General features: G+C 44.7%; 2 protein-coding genes across 2 annotated transcripts in view; one reads left to right on the forward strand and one right to left on the reverse strand.

Annotated features, from left to right (window-relative positions):
* Positions 1 to 18,599, reverse strand: part of LOC115823847 (NACHT, LRR and PYD domains-containing protein 3-like) — a 704,547-nt gene that overhangs the window by 508,770 nt on the left and 177,178 nt on the right. The window lies entirely within an intron of this gene.
* On the forward strand, positions 5,335 to 7,577 carry slc25a4 (solute carrier family 25 member 4). The gene is made up of 4 exons (XM_030788352.1): positions 5,335 to 5,448; positions 6,315 to 6,801; positions 6,993 to 7,133; positions 7,391 to 7,577. The coding sequence occupies exons 1-4, from the start codon at positions 5,338 to 5,340 to the stop codon at positions 7,546 to 7,548; spliced, it is 897 nt and encodes a 298-aa protein (XP_030644212.1). The 5' UTR covers positions 5,335 to 5,337; the 3' UTR covers positions 7,549 to 7,577.

Genomic DNA, 18,599 nt, shown 5'->3' on the forward strand with positions numbered 1-18,599 from the left:
TAATCCTCTACAGTAATTCTCTATAGTATAATTCTCTACAGTATAAATCTCTATAATTCTCCATAGCATAATCCTCTACAGTAATTCTCTATAGTATAATTCTCTACAGTATAAATCTCTGTAATTCTCTATAGTATAATCCTCTATAGTAATTCTCTATAGTGTAATTCTCTACAGTATAATCCTCTACAGTGATTTTCTCTTGTGTAATTCTCTACAGTAAAGGGTCCTGCTGGATGAAAACAGTCTGATAGAAATCACACTCCATGAAACGTTGAGTCTTTTTTTCAGTGTATGAGGATGTTTGATATTCATTGCAATACTGTAAACAAACTGTAGGCCGAACCCATGGTGTGACGCTGAAAAAAAGAGAGATACTTTGCAATTACATGTTCCAAGTGAAATGTGCATTTCCCGAGTCATGAGAAGAAAGTGAATCTCTGGACTTTCAGAGGGCCTTTCAAAAACTTTCCAGTTCTTCTTCTTCTTTTTTAATATGTTCTCGTGTGAAGTGTTCTGGGAGTATCAGCCTTTTATAAGGTTCGGTTTTGGTTCAGCCTCAGCATTTTGACAAATTCTTCTTTCTCACGCACACACAGCAGAATCCAGGTTTGAAGCAGTAAAAAAAAAAAAAAGCTGCCCAGACCCCTGACAAAACCTCAAAACAGCTTCAAACCATACAACATCCCTCTCCACACTTTTACGACCTGGACTCGATTCTTCTGGTCGAACGAAGGCAGGTTCTGGTTCAGGCCAAACATGACATCTGACGCTTCACAGACAAGATTTTTCCATCAGTGTTGTTCTACACTCAGGTGATCTCGAACAAACATCTGTGGTAATCTCATGTTCTTTTTTCAAACCAGAAGCCATTTTCTCCTCTACCATATGAACCAGATCAGTGTTGATAATACTGATAATACTGACTGTGACATGAGATCCCCGGAGATTCGCTGATATCACACTGGGATTACTGGAGATTTCTCTGAGCCTCTCTCGTTCACCATATGCACTGACTTTGGCGAAGCAGCACGCCCCGGTTTAGACATCTAGAGATCCGGAATTTTCTTTTCTCGTCGATAATAATCTTGGTTATTTTTGTTTTTAGACATTGCTTCTGTAGAGTGTCTGAGTTGAAATTTCTTTGCCAACCCTTTTCAAACAAATCAGTATCCATAAGATTTTTTTCTCTAAGAGCCTGCTCATCTTGATCTGACACTAAAGCATTGTTTTATTCTGTTTTCCCTAAGAATCATTTAATATGTCTACAGAATAGGGGAAAATTTAGGGAGACAGGACTGCAGAGAGAGGGGTGAAGAACTGGTGTTCAGATGCAGGAAGAAGGCGCATTGGAGAGAGAAGGGAGAAAGGGGATACCTTATCCACTTGAATTCTTAGCTTTGCTTGAGGAGAGGAGTGTGTTGTGGTGTTGCCACAGAACCCACTCCTCTGGCTCACTGGCGCCACCTTCTGACCTGCTCAGACACATGAACACACAGAGAGAGAGAGAGAGAGAAAGAAAGAGAGAAAGAGTTGGCAGAGGCGTATAAAAGCCTTAAAAGCATGTTTTCCTCCTTCTCGTAAACCACTGATATTAACTTCTCAGTTTCGAAGAAACCTTACTAAATAGAGTTAACACATCTATACTTCCCTCTCGTTTACTCCAGTTCTAATTTCGGCTAATGCGTAGTGATTTTTTATTCTAACAAGATACCTTATAACTGTTATTTAAATTAGTCCGGGTACCTGTCATCTGGTGTGAGAGCGCCTTCCAGTGGATAAACGAATAACTGCAAAAGTTTGTTGCTGGACAAGCCTGGTTGATAGGCGCCTTAAGTAACATGGTGACGTGCATAATTTGAGAACTTTTTCTCGAATCACGTTTTGGTTTAAACGTGAAATGGAAGGCTGTCATTTCGAACCTTCAAACGGATATTGTCTAAACATAACGAGTACGCCGCGCGCAGTGCCTGTTGCTGTTTAAGGTGCTGAAACGGACGGTCGGACCTCCCCAGTCATATTACAGGTTTCTGAGCAATGCTTTCACTAAAAATTAAATACACAAAGGTTACAAAATGCAGCTGTGTATCTTAACCAGGTCTAAATATGCTGAGCCAACGAAACATTAGAAAATTCGCCTAAACTTCTGGAGCCTGTTTCATATTTTTAAAGACTGGTTTAGCGGCAAATGGCGTACTGACCGAAATCTGGAAGCCTTGGTGTGTCCGGGTCTTGCCCGTGGATAACTTCTTTCCCTTCGGGAATATTTGGAGGTAGGATGAAGCTACTTCTTTCCGGCTTTGGACCTCTGTCAGACCGAAAACTGCGGCTGCTTCTCGTAGTCTGACTTCGGAACGCGGAATCGAGGCTTTCCTCTCCAGGAGACAGGGGTCGATGTCGAGCTGGAATCAAGCACCCCTTATCTGGACGGAGGTCGGCGGAGTAGCCCCTTAGAGAAATTGTCTCTGGGTCTCCAAGACTCGACAGAGGGTGCCGGATCGCTGGAAGCCGAAGGGAAGCGACAGAAGACGCTCGCGCTGTCATGTTTGCGACCGATCGTCTCTTCTCACAGAATTGACATTAAAACCACAACGCACAGAGACACGCTTGCTTTGCACCTCAGCCTCAACTTTCTGACGGCAGGGTTTTCCCCCCAACTCGGTCTGGGCCAATCTACCTTTTCAATAACTTTTTGGTTAGTCTCTAAGACGTACAGTCCAGTAAATGTCAAAACGTCTCTGTAGCACAATGTCGGAACTTTTATGAGTCTCCAAACTGTCTACCGACTGTTTTTACGCGACCTAGAGGAGGTTGCCAGTAGCAACTAAAAGCCCGACGGCTCTAATTTGTTCTCGCAAATCCAGGCTGGAGGGGTGACGATTAAATACTAGAATTAAGTGTTTCATATTGTGCAACACATATAGGCCTACCTCGTAGATTATTTCTATTTCCTGTAGTACTAAAACAAGAGAAACACGTTATCTTTTATGGCAAAACATGGTACCATTCAGCGTCGAGATATTCAATTGAAAACATGCAATGAAACGCGACGTGCCGGCTTATTTAATTTAGCAGTTGTTTGAGGGGGGTATTGGCTTACTCTCTACATTTTAAAATGTTCTTTAATGTCCAGTAAACCACAGGAGTAACGTCTTGTTTCTCTCACAGTTACAGTTGCTCCGCTGAATCCTACTGGATTTGTCTGGGCACGCTCAGCGAACTTGACTCTGAATGGGCTTACGTTTTTCGGTGCCCCCAGCGAACTCGGAGTCTTGGATTTTTTGTTGTGTTGCTATGCGGCTCACTTCTAACAAACAGCTACGAAAATGCAAGCGCATCAGATGCTGTGAGGTCTGAGACGTACATTTTGGATACAAATCAGAAAGCCTGAATCTGGCCACACTCATATAATTAGTGTTTTGGCGTCTTGCCAGAATGCCTCTCTCTACCTTGCATGGGTATCAAGCACCATATCATGAATCTACTCCTTCGTACTCATTCGCACTTTCTACTCCAAGTCATGAATTATGATAAATAACTACAATTTATGGCCACTCAGGTTATACTGCACCCCCCCCCCCCCCCCCCCCCAAAAAAAAAATAGTGGATTTACGTTTCTTAATATACGAAGTGATAATTACAACAACGGACTACAGTCGAATTCAGATATTGATGAAGAGTAGTCGATTTCTAAAATTTTTAGAACATTATTTTGGATGTCGTTATGGGCTAGGCCTATATAAATGGTGAGAGAGGAAGTAGGCTACAGTTATTGTGCAGACATAAACGGAACAAATCAGAACAAATCGATCAGAAATTAACCAGGGACTGAAAGTTCTGTACGAGTCACTGACGGGCCCTGGCACGGTGTCAGGTTGCCACTGGTTTTTAATTATGGTAGTCCTCCTGGGAGGTGGCATTGTTTCAGAAACATCAAGCTACAAAGTGACTTTAAGTAGGAGCTGTCCCATGGTAACCTGGCAACAAAGCCCAACAGACCTGCCGATACGGGCTAAACAACTTGCCTACGTTAGCGAGCTTTAAATAAATAAATAAATTATAAAGTTAAAAACTCAAATGGCAGCGATAAGTCTATGGACAATAATTAGCCTACAGATCAACAAGGAAAACCAAAGTGTACAGTGGATTAAAATTTTTCACATTTTTTAGACCGATGTAGTACACGCTTTCCGTTCTTAATGGATTTATTTATTTATTTATTTTGGGTAGGGTTTGTAAGTGAAACGACAGGAATCCAAAGGGGAGTCCCTGGGTGTCACCTAAATCTGAAATGGAAATACACGGCATTTAGGCTATTAGCTAAAATAAGTTGCAGACATCCAGTGGCTAAAATACACTTCGCTACAGACATTTTAATATAGGCTTATCTAATATTCAGTCTGTAAATCTGCATTGCTACTTGCTCTTGACTTTTAAAAAAGTGAAAAAAAAAGTTAATTAATCAATTACAACCACTGACGCAAATTCTTTTTGGCGTATGCTGATTTAGTGACGTAGACACACTTCCTCTTGGGAAGCACGTGAAGCTGCCGGCTAAATTTATTTGGTGGCCCAGATGCACACAATATGACCTCTGTCAATGTTCGTATGTTCAGCTTACTCTTAAGTGCAGAGATGTAGGCCTATGAACAACCACACGCTTCTTAAACACTGAATGTACCCGAAATGCCAAAAATAATCGCATGTACAATCTTATTCCAATCATTAGTTTTTAGTAAGAGATTAAAGTGCACACGGTCAAGGTAAAAACGGCTTCAGAAGTTCAGTCACTAGAGCTGAGTTACTGGACACATATTTTTTTTCTTTAATTTGGGGTAGTTCTGAGATGATTTACCTTTAACAAGAAAATAAAATCAAACGATAGGAGATGTAGCCTATATGTTCGTTAATTCATCCAAGTTATGCAACTTTGTCGCTTTTAAAATATTCCAAGCGTAATGTAAGAGAAACTGATTGATCGCTTAATCCATCGTCATGTGAATTAAGTCATTCTTATGAGTCAAAATTTTAAAAACATGCTTGCAGGACGGCCCGGGGAAACTTGAATTTGTCCTTTAAACGTCCCCAAAATCATGTGTGAGCCTGTCTTTAATGAACATGGCGTAAAGAGTGACCCTTAACCTGGGATATTTATTTAGTCTTGACTTTCTGTTCGGTCAGACGTGTATCCATCATCCCCGCCTCTCGCGATAGACACTCGGGATATATTAGGAGCGAAGAAGACTCCTCGTTCATTTGAAGGGGCGTTGGATTTCCTTGAGGATCTTTTGGTGGTGACAGGGGCATTTGAAGTTTGAGCAAAAGGCAAGAGGAATCATGGCGGACGCTGCGATTAGTTTTATGAAGGATTTCTTGGCCGGCGGTATTGCTGCTGCCATCTCCAAGACAGCCGTCGCTCCCATTGAGAGAGTCAAACTGCTGCTGCAGGTAAGTTGGCCCTCAACTTATTACGAGTTTATAAACGTCTAATTACCCATGTGTAATCCATGCCCTCAAATGGGATATTGCTCGATACAGGATATGGCATACTTTATTCCGATTTATACCTTAGGTTTCTAAACTGTATAGCCAACATAGCGACCCAATTAGGCTGATTTGGCGAGCGCATGCAAATAACACGCAAGGTTGCGGGACTGTGCGTGAAGTGTGTTCGCTGTCCGAGGTGCTGCTGTTATAAAGGTTCCGTTTTTTATCTAATATTCACAAAAAAAAAAGAAGAAAGAAAGAAATTTGACGCAGTTTTTTTTTTATGATTTATTTTTCGTCTTTTTCTTCTATAAATAAATATCAATGGGAGGGGGGTTGACAGTCACTTAGGGCACTGCCGTTACCATATCCGTCAATTTCTGCTTTACACAATTTATGCCGCATATCTTTATCTTAAATCCACCTCGCCTGAAAAAAGGACACGTTTATAACGGGCAAAAACGAGTTTGTAAAGAGCGGCGACATTTGGTGTAAGTTTGTGTCTAAAAATAGCTGAGTGCCTGCAACTCAATACTCACACCCCGCGTACAAGTGAAGTGTAGTACCAAGTGCAGTCACTGCACGTGGATCCTGTAATCCCACAATTAAACGAAATCGACGGTCCATGACTGCAAAAATATTTAACGAATCCGAAAAAAATAGTTGACAAACAAACCACACAGGCCTAGGCCTAAGTGTAAACAGGATCATACACTGCATAATACTTCATGGAGGCGACTGATCAGTTCATTCGGTTACTGTAAATGTCCTCCTCACTGAAATTTAAACATGTAATTCAAACTCTTGTTTTGTTTTGTGTGCTATAGGTCCAGCATGCCAGCAAACAGATCACAGCTGAGACGCAGTACAAAGGGATCATGGACTGTGTTATGAGGATTCCCAAAGAGCAAGGTGTTATCTCCTTCTGGAGAGGCAATCTGGCCAACGTCATCCGTTACTTCCCCACCCAGGCCCTCAACTTCGCCTTCAAAGACAAGTACAAGCAGATTTTCCTCGGTGGTGTAGACAAGCATAAACAGTTCTGGCGTTACTTCGCCGGTAACTTGGCTTCCGGCGGCGCTGCCGGTGCTACTTCCCTTTGCTTCGTGTACCCACTTGACTTCGCCAGAACCAGGCTTGCCGCCGACATTGGCAAAGGCCCCGCTGAGAGAGAGTTCACCGGCCTGGGCAACTGCCTTGCCAAAATCTTCAAGTCTGACGGTTTCAGGGGTCTTTACCTGGGCTTCAATGTGTCCGTTCAGGGAATTATCATCTACAGAGCCGCATACTTCGGCATTTATGATACAGCTAAAGGTAAGCCGCACGAGAGCACGAGTAAATAGGCTACTGATAACTAAAAATTAACGGACATAACACTACAAACCGTCCCTCGCTCTTTTATCAATTCAAGTAATTATCAACTACTTTAAACAGAAAAACGTTCTAGTTCTAGTTCTAGTTTCTTTTACTTGTTCTTTTACGTTTGTTTACTTGTCCCTTTTCAGGCATGCTGCCAGATCCTAAGCACACACACATTGTCGTTAGCTGGATGATCGCTCAAACCGTCACAGCTGTGGCCGGTATCATTTCCTATCCCTTCGACACCGTCAGACGTCGTATGATGATGCAGTCAGGTCGCAAAGGAGGTGAGCATTGATTGGATACGTGTATGCTTGGTATATCTCATTTCTTTTCCCTCCCTCCCTCTCTCTCTCTCTCTCTCTCAGTTACATTACGGTTTACCATAATCCAAAACAAAATTCCAAATACCGTCATCATCCGGACTCAACGTGTTTCATGCACCTGCTTACGTATAACGCGAAAAGAACTTCGTCACGTTGAAGTTCAACCCATATTTATCATGACCCCGTTTATTTACTTTGTTCGTGTGTTTGTTCAACAGCCGACATCATGTACAAGGGCACAGTGGACTGCTGGAAGAAGATCGCCAAGGATGAGGGTGGCAGAGCCTTCTTTAAGGGCGCCTGGTCCAACGTGCTGAGAGGAATGGGCGGTGCCTTTGTGTTGGTCTTGTATGACGAGATTAAGAAGTACACATAAACATTCTAAACGGCCGTCCCACCTCGAAGGAAACCCCGCCCCCTTTGAACACTGTGTGTCTTAATTGTGTAATAGGTTGTTAACAACTTGAGTGGAGTATGGGGTAGATGTGTGTTTAAATAAGCTGGCCCCCCACCTGCATCGGAGAAAGCACAGGGTTGTTCCCTAAACCACTTCTAGGGTCACTTAAGTGAGTTCTCCTCTGTCTGTGTACATATTTATATATAAATATAAGTATATAACATACCACCAAGCCCATATGCTGATCTTAGCACGTCAGTGTAGCATTACTTTCAGTCTGGTCAGATTGGAAGAGGCTGTTTAGTTCTTTTATTTATTGATTTATTTTTTTTTCTTTTCAAGCGAAACCTTTCCTCTGTGCGGGACTGTCTGAATTCTCCGCAGTAGGCCCTGTCTCCGTTAGCTAGCTGAACACATTTATGTCCCTGCTGCAAAGTGCCTTTACGTTGAAGTTCGACTGTTCTTGTGGTTTCCCCCCCCCACTTGATACATGTTCTTTTACAAAGAATAAAACCCTAAAACAAATACCCTGGAGTCTCTGGTGACACTCGTCCTTTCCTGTTGTTATGTCTGAGTTACGTCAGAGTATTTTTTTTTTTTTTTTATCTGACCTCTCGGAGGCCACACACCTCTGCTGTAATGATGACATACCAGTCTCATTAAGCTGTCCAAACCAGTCATTAAATGGCTAAAACCATCAGTCACTAATGAAGCAACACAACACAATGTTGTTGGTATCTACAAAGCGTTTTCTGTAACGCGTCTCCGATTCCATTCATAACATGCTGCACAGAATTATGTAAGGAGGTTCTGCATACAGCGTTTCCAAAGTGCCTTAAGACAGAATCCAGTCTAGAGAGTGCAGAGATGTTTTGCAAAATTCACAGCAAAATCTCATGGCTTTACAGAATCTCTGCTGGTCTTGTTCAAATATTCTATAGTTCAACCCTAGTTGAAATTGCTAAACTGTCAAGTTAGGTTAAAGAAAACTGCGTTCAGAGAAATTTACAGTGGATTACAACTATGACAGTGTAAAGCCCTCATGACTGTTTAAGTAACGTGGAAGACACACACCTGACTGACATAGGTCCAATGAAAATATGATGCAGTATTTATATACTTTCATGGGGAGCAGGGTCTGTTTAGTTTATGACGCTGAGACAGAGCACTGTTAGTGGTGACAATGTCTGACAAAGGTTTTTTTTTTTTTTTTTATTATTCACACATGCCATTCAGAGTGGTGTTAACAAGCCTCTGCTCTGGCAGACAGCGTCTAGACGTGTTTGGAACGCCACTGGCATTGTCACAATTCTGTTGTCATGGCGACAGCTGGAGGTTCCATTTCAACGTTACCTGGAATGTAACCCTACTCACATCCAATTCATAAATCAGGAAACAGCAAATTTATTTTCAAAACAGTGCGACAATGCAAATGGGTCACAATATCAAATATAAACATTTTTTCCCCTCTCCCACACCCATGATTACTCATTTCATTCACCTTCAAATAGAGAAATCATAGACATATCTCATAACACATTTCTATAGAGCATGGTCACAGAAGCCAGCCTGTCACAGAGGCATAACTTCTGCACTGCATGTCTCTCACACACACACTCATTTACTCACACACACACACACTCATTTACTAACACACACACACACACACACACACACACACTCACTTACTAACACACACACACACTCATTTACTCACACACACACACTCACTTACTCACACACACACACTCATTTACTCTCTCTCTCTCACACACACACACACTCATTTACTCACAAACACACACACACACTCATTTACTCTCTCACACACACACACACACACACACACTCATTTACTCACACACACACACACACACACACTCATTTACTCACACACACACACACACATTTACTCACACACACACACACACACACACTCATTTACTCACTCACTCACTCACACACACTCATTTACTCACTCACTCATGCTCACATACACAGGCATGCACACACACACACACACACACACACACACAGGACCACACATGTGTGCACAAAATCTCACACACACACACACACACACACACACACACACACACACACACACACACACATGTACATAACAGAATTAAGACTAGTCACTTTGCGGTGGATGTAGAGAGGCACTAATGTCTAATCCACGGATGGGACGGGAATGAATGTATCTCATTTTGATCCCTGAAGACGTCTGACTACATTCATTCAGAGTTTCCACACAAAGCTACAGTATTATAAGTATTACAGAACCAGTGCTAACAGCATAGCTCGAAAGTGACTGTAACAGTACCAAGAGACCAAGATGACACCAAGACCAAGTGCAGAATATCTGTCTACTTCCTAAGTGTGAATTTCATACGTGGAATGTTCTGGTTAATATGGACTGATATTAGAGAATGCAGAAACACGTGTTTATGAGGTACTAAAGCACAGAAATGGCTCTTCTATTCTACTGAGTGCTTTCCACCTCTGTCTTCTCTCAGACATTTAGGAACCAACAGAGAGAGAGACAAAGAGAGAGAAAGAGAGAGAGAGAGAGACTTGAATCTTCTGAAAAAGAATTATTTGGACTCTATCAGTTCTTGTGGTCTGACTGCGGTCCAGTTAAGTTCAGAACGGGAGTCTACAGCGCCTCTGAACCACATTTCCCATAAACAGTTTATCATAATGGCCCCCCCAGCTGTTTGGCACAGAAAACTCATCCCAATTGGATGCAGGGTGAGAGAGAAAAGAAGAGACAGAAAGGGAGAGAGAGAAGGAAGTTGAGAGGGAGAGAGGGAGGGAGAGAGAGAGAGAGAGAGGGGGGGGGGGGGGGTGTTCCTCATGACCAGGCGGGGCGTGGGGCGGTGCCCCTGTTGGGTTTGGCGGTGCTCGGTCGAGGTCCCTGCCGACTGCTGGCACTGCAGGGGCGGGAACTCTTCCCTGTGGATGAAAGAAAAACATAAAATAACATCAGAGAGGACGAGTCTGGAACCTCAATTCACACTGAAAGAGAGCTGGAAGGTCAGAGCGAGAACACTTCTTTTACACACACACGCACACATACACACGCACGCACGCACGCACGCACGCACACACACACATACAATCCTGCGTGTGCACATACACACACATACATACACATATACAGACATACACACACACACACGTGCCTGTACTTACCCGAGGACGTCCTGCTGGACCCAGGCCTGTCCATTTTGGACGGGGACCTGCTGTAGGTGGAGATGGGGAGGGGTGTGCACAGATACCTGGCCTGTCGCTGGTAATCTGCCAGCTGCTCCGCCCTGGTCATTCCAGGTGTGGGCTTCACCGACTCCAGACGCTTTAGAAACGCCTGTCAACACACACATCCCATTAGAGACACAACCCCCTACATTACAGATTCAAAGACAGAAGCCAGGTACACAATATATAAGATTAACTTCAATAATCGCATTTATGCAACACCCTGTGACAAACACTGTAAACCCACATAATTCATCTGTCCCATGTTGGAGGTCCAGTTACCCATGACCTTTCGCATGTTTTTTCCCCCTCATACAGAAGGTGACTGAGTCTGGCCCCACCTTCCCCCACCTTGACAACCAATCAACAACCAACCCTGCAGCTTGTCCACCACTACAGGCTGCTCAGCATCATCTGGCCACACAGGTGCCCCCCCCCCCCCCCCCCAGCCTCTAACGCCAAGGACGTCCCTCAGGCCAAGACAACTCGGCTGAGTCACATGATTGGGGGGGGGGGGGGTGCACGGCCAAAACCAGTGTGTTACTCTTGGACCCAAGGCACGTGTGGCATGGCTGGGATTCGAACCCCTAAAAAGCAAAACACAAGACACACCTCTGTACTGCATGGCAGAGCCTTAAGCAGCTGAGCCACTGCCAAGGAGCTGGTAAAGGCAATACATCACCTTAAGGATCTTTTGGGATGGAAAACCGTGAAAAAAGGTTTTGACGTCAGTAATTCATAAATCATCTGGAAATTTCACGCTGTCAGTTCCTCTGAGGTAGTGAAAAGCAGGGTGTGTTTGTAGTGGTTTAGTTTACTGAGTGAGTACTGACTGCCTGGCAGTACTCCACACTCTTGCCCTTGATGCAGGTATAAGATGTTCCGATTCAGTCATGTGAATTCCTGCGTGAGATGCAGTGAAAACCTATCCGACCGATGCGTCCCATTCTCCAGTGAGAAGCTCTTCTTCATCTGGGACATTTTGTCTTGATCAAACAGTTACTATTCACACTGAATATAAGTACAGTGTGTTTCCTGACACTGAAAACCACTCACTGCACAATCACACTCTCTCGCTACACTCAATACACAACATCCAAATCTTCAAACCTTTAACACGCAGAATATCTCCAACATCTAGAACATTTCAAACATCCATGAGTACTGAGAGGGTAGAAGCTGCTGTCTGGCAGAACACAAAACCGTGGCTGACTGAGGACACAGTGAAAAGTTTGACAGGAACTCATTGAGAGTAAAAATATCCAGAGGCTGAGGAGCAGAATGTGACAGGGGGTCATGCCTGCCTTTGACGCTGTACCCAGCGCTCTGGAAACACAGAGGTAAGCAGAACGCACAGAGAGGAGCATGACTGGAAATAGAGTAAGGGTGAAGATGACAGCAACCACTTTCCTCAGGAGCCAGAGAGAAGGATTCGACCGGGGAGGGGGGGGGGGGGGGTTCAGACTCTTTGCCTTTTATTCTATGCTAATATACTGCTGCTGTGAGGTGGTGTATGACGCTGGAATACTGAATAATCCTGTTAGGTTAACACATGTCTATGTGTCGACCGTCACAAATATAAAAAATTTAAAAAAAAAAGAAAACACTGTTCATGAATGGCACTGTTTAACCCCCCCAGAGAGTAATAGTCAGAGCAAAAATGAATCAGAGAGACAGAGACAGAGAGAGAGAGAGAGAGGGAAATGAGGGGGTAATAAACTGATCAGAGGTTGTATCCAGTTACACCTCAAGACTAAGAATAGAGAGAGAGAGAGAGCAAAAGCAAAAGAGAGAGAGAGAGAGAGGGTGAGAGAGAGAGGGTGAGAGAGAAGGAGAATATGAGTGTGTGTTTGTGTGTGTGAGTGAGAGAGAAGGAAAGTATAAGTGTGTGTGAGAGTGTGTGTGTGCGTGAGAGAGAGAGAGAAGGAGAGTATGAGTGTGTGTGTGTGTGTGCGTGAGAGAGAGAGAGAGAGAGAGAGAGAGAGAGAAAAGGAGAGTACAAGTGTGTGTGTGGAGGGGTGAGAGAGAGAGAGAGAGAGAGGGAGAGAGAGAGAAGGAGAGTATGAGTGTATGAGTGTGTGAGTGTGTGTGTGTGTGAGACAGAGAGAGAGAGAGAGAGAGAGAGAGAAAAGGAGAGTACAAGTGTGTGTGTGGGGGGGGGTGAGAGAGAGAGAGAGAGAGAAGGAGAGTATGAGTGTGTGAGTGTGTGTATGTGTGAGACAGAGAGAGAGAGAGAGAGAGAGAAAAGGAGAGTACAAGTGTGTGTGTGAGTGAGAGAGAGAGAGAGAGGGAGACACAGAGGGGGAACTGGGACTCAAGGCAGTGTACAATCTGTCCTCTGACCTGAGAGATCCCTCGTGTTTGTCCAGACATTAGTCATAATCTGACAGGGAGAGAGAGCAGCCCAGTGTGCTGACAGAGACTGGGGACACAGCTGAGAGTGGGAGAGCTCCTTGTCTGATGACATAAGAGGAGACGGTGAGGGGGAGGGGCAGGGACTGTACCCTCCATAATGTCAAGGCACCGTCGACACTCACACACAACCACCACCTGTCTACGTCTGTCCGGCCTGGCCGCAGAAAGAGTCTTGGCTTCTCCTTGCTATCACGCGCACGCACGCACTCACACACACACACACACACATGCACACACACACACTAACCTGTTGTATCACACGCATACACACACACGCACGCATGCGCGCACACACACACACACACACATGCGCACGCACACACACACACACACACATACATACATACACACACACTAACCTGTTGTATCACACGCATACACACACACGCATGCGCACGCACACCTGTTGTATTGAGGACTGAAGGACTAGGGAACTGTGAGGGACTGCATTAAATACCATATTAACCATCGTAAGGCTGTGGCACTGTGTTTAACTACTGTTACACGCTCTGCTCTTCCACTGTATCTCAGTGTACTTAGAACTGCTTTTTAAATGCTTGTTTCCTGGACAACGATTATGACAAGTCTTGCATTTGGCACAGAGATTCTCCATTCCAGCCATAATTTAGCCTGGGACTGGTCTTTGTGTTTGCCTAAGCAACCAGCCCTGTTTGGTGATGTGGGCTCCACAACAAATGTCTTTTTTTTTTTTTTTTTTTACTACACTCCAAAGTGTGTAAACTGTGAGCCCAAATGTCACTCACTCAAAACCTTTAGCATGAATCACTTTAACAAACACACACTCAAACAGGTGTAGATGAGTATGAGGTGCAGAAGGTGCCCGAGTTTCCTGAAAAGCTGTGGTGTAATGTGAAACTGAGACTGAGAGGTGTGTGGATGGAGAGAAGAGGATTCTGGGAGATCCTTTCTTTAAATGACCATTTTTGGCCAAGGCACCGGCCAATGACAGGAACACTGAAATATGGGTGAAGTTTTAAACATCTCTCTAAAATTCAAACTGCACTGCTTTTAGACTGACTTATGATTTTAGGATCTGTTTAGGAGTTTTTAGAACTTCATTCAGAATGACATTTTCAGTATAACAGAAAAATCTGAATGATATTTGGAGTCCAAACCTACTATCTAAAACTTTAACACTGCTCTCCATCTAGCCTAAAATAAAACATTTAAATGATAATTCTTGGTAACTCACTGGATGAATAAGATCTATGTGTTTTCATCTAACACTAAAACTGTCCAATCATAATTCATCTTCAGATGTACTCTGTCTGGACCTACTCTGTTCAGTGGTAGAGTAGTCAAGTTCTCAAGTGGCTCCAGTTAAGACCATCTAAGGGATAAAGACTCCCCCTAGTGGACATTCCACTGCAGTGCTACACGGAAGCATTGGGGAACCTCAGATGATGGCAAAAGAGCCATGGACTAACATCACTGCTGTTAGTAAGAAAGTCAATTCTGAGGCCTTGAGGTTCTTTAGGTTCTCCTCCGAGCAGGGAGCACCACTAGATGATACTACGCAGCAAGTAGCTACCCGTTAGCTGGCTACACATGGAGAGGAGGCGCGTGATGGCCATACTCACTTTGACTGAGGAAGGCTCCCGTAGGAGGAAGGCTTATGTGAAACACACACTGAAACTGAACTGAAGAAACGGAGGGAGAATGCATTAAAAAAAGACAGGAAGGAAAAAAAAAAATGTGTCAGACCAGATTGCTGCAAGAGACACTAGAAGAGAATGATGTCACAATTCAATGGTGTGACATCACAATAGCTGCTATGGAAAAGAACGTCATGTTTTGAAACAACGATACACAGACAACACAATGATGATTCCAACTACAGACAGACAATGGACAGCTCGTGAGTGCGGGACGCTCTAATTTCTGCCCAGCAAAATGAAAAATGCATATTTTATTTGCCTCACCAAATTCTCTTTCTCTATGCGTTGTTGCTCACGCTGCCTGTTGATGGCGCTGTGATACAGGCGGACGGGTTGAACGTTGACCCGCCGGCCGCTGGCGGAGCTCGAGCACGCGGAGCTGCCCCCGCGGGAACGGGTGGAGGGACGAGACAGCTCCCTGAGGAGCCGCTGGTTCTCCCTGTCTATCTGTCGCACCTCCTCGTTCGTGAAGGAGAAGTTCTTGCGGTTCCTTGCGCCAGGGCAGCTGATAGCCAGCTCCTGACTCAACCTTTGCTCCACACTCCGTAAGACTAAAGGAGGAGGGGGCGAGAGAGAGAGAGAGAGAGAGAGAGAAAGAGAGAGAGAGACAGACAGACAGTGGAAAGAGCTTGTACTGAAGACAGATGGTTGTTTCTAAGCTTAACTTTTCATAATAACACTGTTAATGCTCTTTACTCTCGGTGGACTGGGGATCTGCTTCAGGTGTTGCAACATGAAGTTAACAGGCAGAAGTGCTTGATTAACAAACAGATTTAGCTGAAAAGGGGGGTTTATACTATTAAAACCATTAGGCTATGACCACTCCATGAATAAAAACACGTGAGAAAATGGCTTTTTCTTCTTCCTGTATCACAAAAGCATGTTGCAGATAATTACATTTAAGTCATTACGTGTATAAAAACTCCAGCACTTACACAACTCTAACACAACATGTCACTGACAATATTTAACACAGAGTTCTCAGCCACACAATCCTTTGTCTCCTAGAGTCTCAAATCAAGTTAATCAAGTCTGGCACTGCTCCCCCCCCCCCTCACCACCCCCCACCTTCAGAGTCTGAGTCGTCCTGTTCGCCCCCCATCTCAGCGCTCACATCCAGGTCCACCGTCACGTTGTGCTGCTGTTGCCGGGCAACCGCTCCGTCTTCCTGTTGCCAGGAGATCACACCTCTCAGCTCCCTGTCTTCCATCCCGAGGGCCAGGTCGAAGGACTGGGCGGGGCTGTTGTCGGGGGTGGAGAGCGGAGTCACGTCCGTCACGGTGTCCTCGGACTCGGGTATGTCCAGGGGCTCGGGCTTGTCGCGACGCAAAGCCAAGCCCGACCTCTGCTGACGCCGCGGCGATGAGGTCGCCACGGCGACGGGCGGTTTCCGCTGGGACGAGGGTTCCGACGAATAGCTGTCCTCCTCCTCCTCCTCGCTGCTGTAAGAACTTTCCAGCTCTGACGAGGAAGACGCGCTTGGGCTGTGGTTCCGGAACTTTCTGGTGGATTTTTTGGGGGTGTCCTGCGTCCCCCCTCTGTGCTTTGGAGGTTTGGGCTCCGGTGGTCTCTCATCTTCGTCCTCGCTCTCCTCCTCACTGTGGTGGTAGCCATCTTCTTCACCGTCATTGTTGTCAAAAACAGCATCTTTGTTACCCTCGTACAACTCCTCCTCATCGGAGGAGGAGGGATCGGTGTGGATCTCAACGGAGGAGTCTGAATGAACGCTGGCCTCATCTTCTGATTGGCTGCCTGCCCTGACATGTGGTCTCTCCGCAGAAGACGACAGGCTCTCCTTATCGCTCCCGTACCTGTCTCTCCCTCTCTCTTTTCCTTCTTCCCCCAATCTTGAACCGGCCTCTTCTCTCTCTACTCTCTGTTTCTCCTCGTTGGAGAACTCCTCCTGGATCTCCTCACCGCAGTCTTCCTCCACTTCCTCTCTGTCCTTTGCTCCAACCCTGTCCTCCACCCTCTCTTCACTTACATTCACTGCTTCGAAACCATCATCCTCACTCCCTTTGTCCTGACAGGACACCCCAGCTGAAGGTGTGGGAGGAAGGGTATTGAGGTCCTTGGCTGAATTACTCTCCGTCTCTGACGGTTCTACGCTCCTGTGGTTGCCACCAACAGAGCTTTTGTTGTCTTTCCTCTTGTCCGGGTCATCCACTTCGCAGTCACTGTCAAAAAAGGAGTGGTCCACTTCCCCTTCTAGTTCCTTAGGACTGAACATGACTTATGGTCTCCGGTAGTTCTCTACTGACCAGAAACGTCTAGAAGAAAATACACAGTATGAGTATATAAACCAGTCAATGAAGGGCTCTGTCTTGACGATAAAAGATGAGATATTTTGTTCACGATATTCTCTACCTTCATTATCAATGCCTGTACACAGCTCTTTTGCTTTAATAAATCCACCTACGCGTAGCGCATAATTAGCGATGCGCGGGTCGCTGCGTTAAGTTGTTCTCTCATTTGTTCACTTTGTCATCAAAACGCCTACACAAAGAAAACTGACGAGTTTTCATCCACTTGGGAACGGCAGTGACTAACAAAGCTATTAAAAAACCCCTCTGGAAAAATAACACTGATGTGCACGCTCAAACACTAGCTGAAGGCTCGAGGGCCAATTCAAAACGAATGCAAAAAAAAAAAAAAAAAAATCTTATTATTCGAAAAGAAAGCAGATATGAACCGGTAGTCAAACACCATTTGCGAGAGCTACTCACAAATAACTATTTTAGGTGACAGCCATACCATGGAGATCTAACATGCCTCTCATCTCTACTATGAGAGCATCGGTTGTTTCTGTAGGCGCCCTCCGCGGTTTATTGCTGCGCACGTGCATTCACTGAAACTGAGATGTAGCATGCCAAATAATTTAAACGAAATTACAAAAAAGTACTTAGTGTCATCCCAACGTCTCTCACGATAGATTGAGACGAGCTGTAGTAAACACTAACGATAACAGTTTTCTGGCTGTGACTGAAGCTAACAGGCTACAGTTGGCAAACCTACCTACCTGCCTCACGTTAAAAGTTTCCAGACTCTTCGAAGTGAACTGATCATCATTACTTTTACTTTAAACCCTTCCCCTGTGACAGGGAGACAACATAACGGTATTCAGTGAAATAGTGAGGTAACCGTGCGTCGCCAGTTGACCAGGCAAATGTGGGCGACTGTGGTGCTGGCTACCGTAACCAAGCAACGTCACTTCCTCATGACCTCACCACACATGCCCTTTCACTAAACATCCAGTAGATGGCGTTGGTTGAATGTAAAAATTTGACCTAGATCCTTTTGTCTGCAAAATATTGTGTCTCGGGAATGAAGGTGTAACTTTAATTGTAAAAATAGTTTTAACAGCGTGATTTATGCGATAAATACTTAAATGACAATGACGATTACAGAAAGGTTAGGTTCCAGGGCAATTGCCATTTTTTCTGCCAATCCATTTATGCGAATAATTTATGAGGTTTTACAGTGTGAATAATAACGGCATGCGGCATGTGAAAGAGAAAGATTTTAATTTTAATATACGGTCGAAAACATTCCTGCAAGACTTAGTACAAGCGGCCATATGTCGAAGGTCAGCCCTCTCTCGCTATTGGTCGGCTGGTTCGCATGTGTGATTTGTTTCCTCTCGGATTGCTCAATAGGCTATTCTTAGTAAAGCCA

This window comes from Chanos chanos, chromosome 11 (genome assembly GCF_902362185.1).
Source record: "Chanos chanos chromosome 11, fChaCha1.1, whole genome shotgun sequence".
Lineage (NCBI taxonomy): Eukaryota > Metazoa > Chordata > Actinopteri > Gonorynchiformes > Chanidae > Chanos > Chanos chanos.

Excerpts from the sequence above, each read along its gene's own strand:
- slc25a4 (XM_030788352.1), top strand. The coding sequence starts at position 5,338 with ATGGCGGACGCTGCGATTAGTTTTATGAAGGATTTCTTGGCCGGCGGT. Across the intron at positions 5,449-6,314 it reads GAGTCAAACTGCTGCTGCAG|GTCCAGCATGCCAGCAAACA; the intron begins GTAAGTTGGCCC and ends TGTGTGCTATAG. Across the intron at positions 7,134-7,390 it reads GCAGTCAGGTCGCAAAGGAG|CCGACATCATGTACAAGGGC; the intron begins GTGAGCATTGAT and ends TTTGTTCAACAG.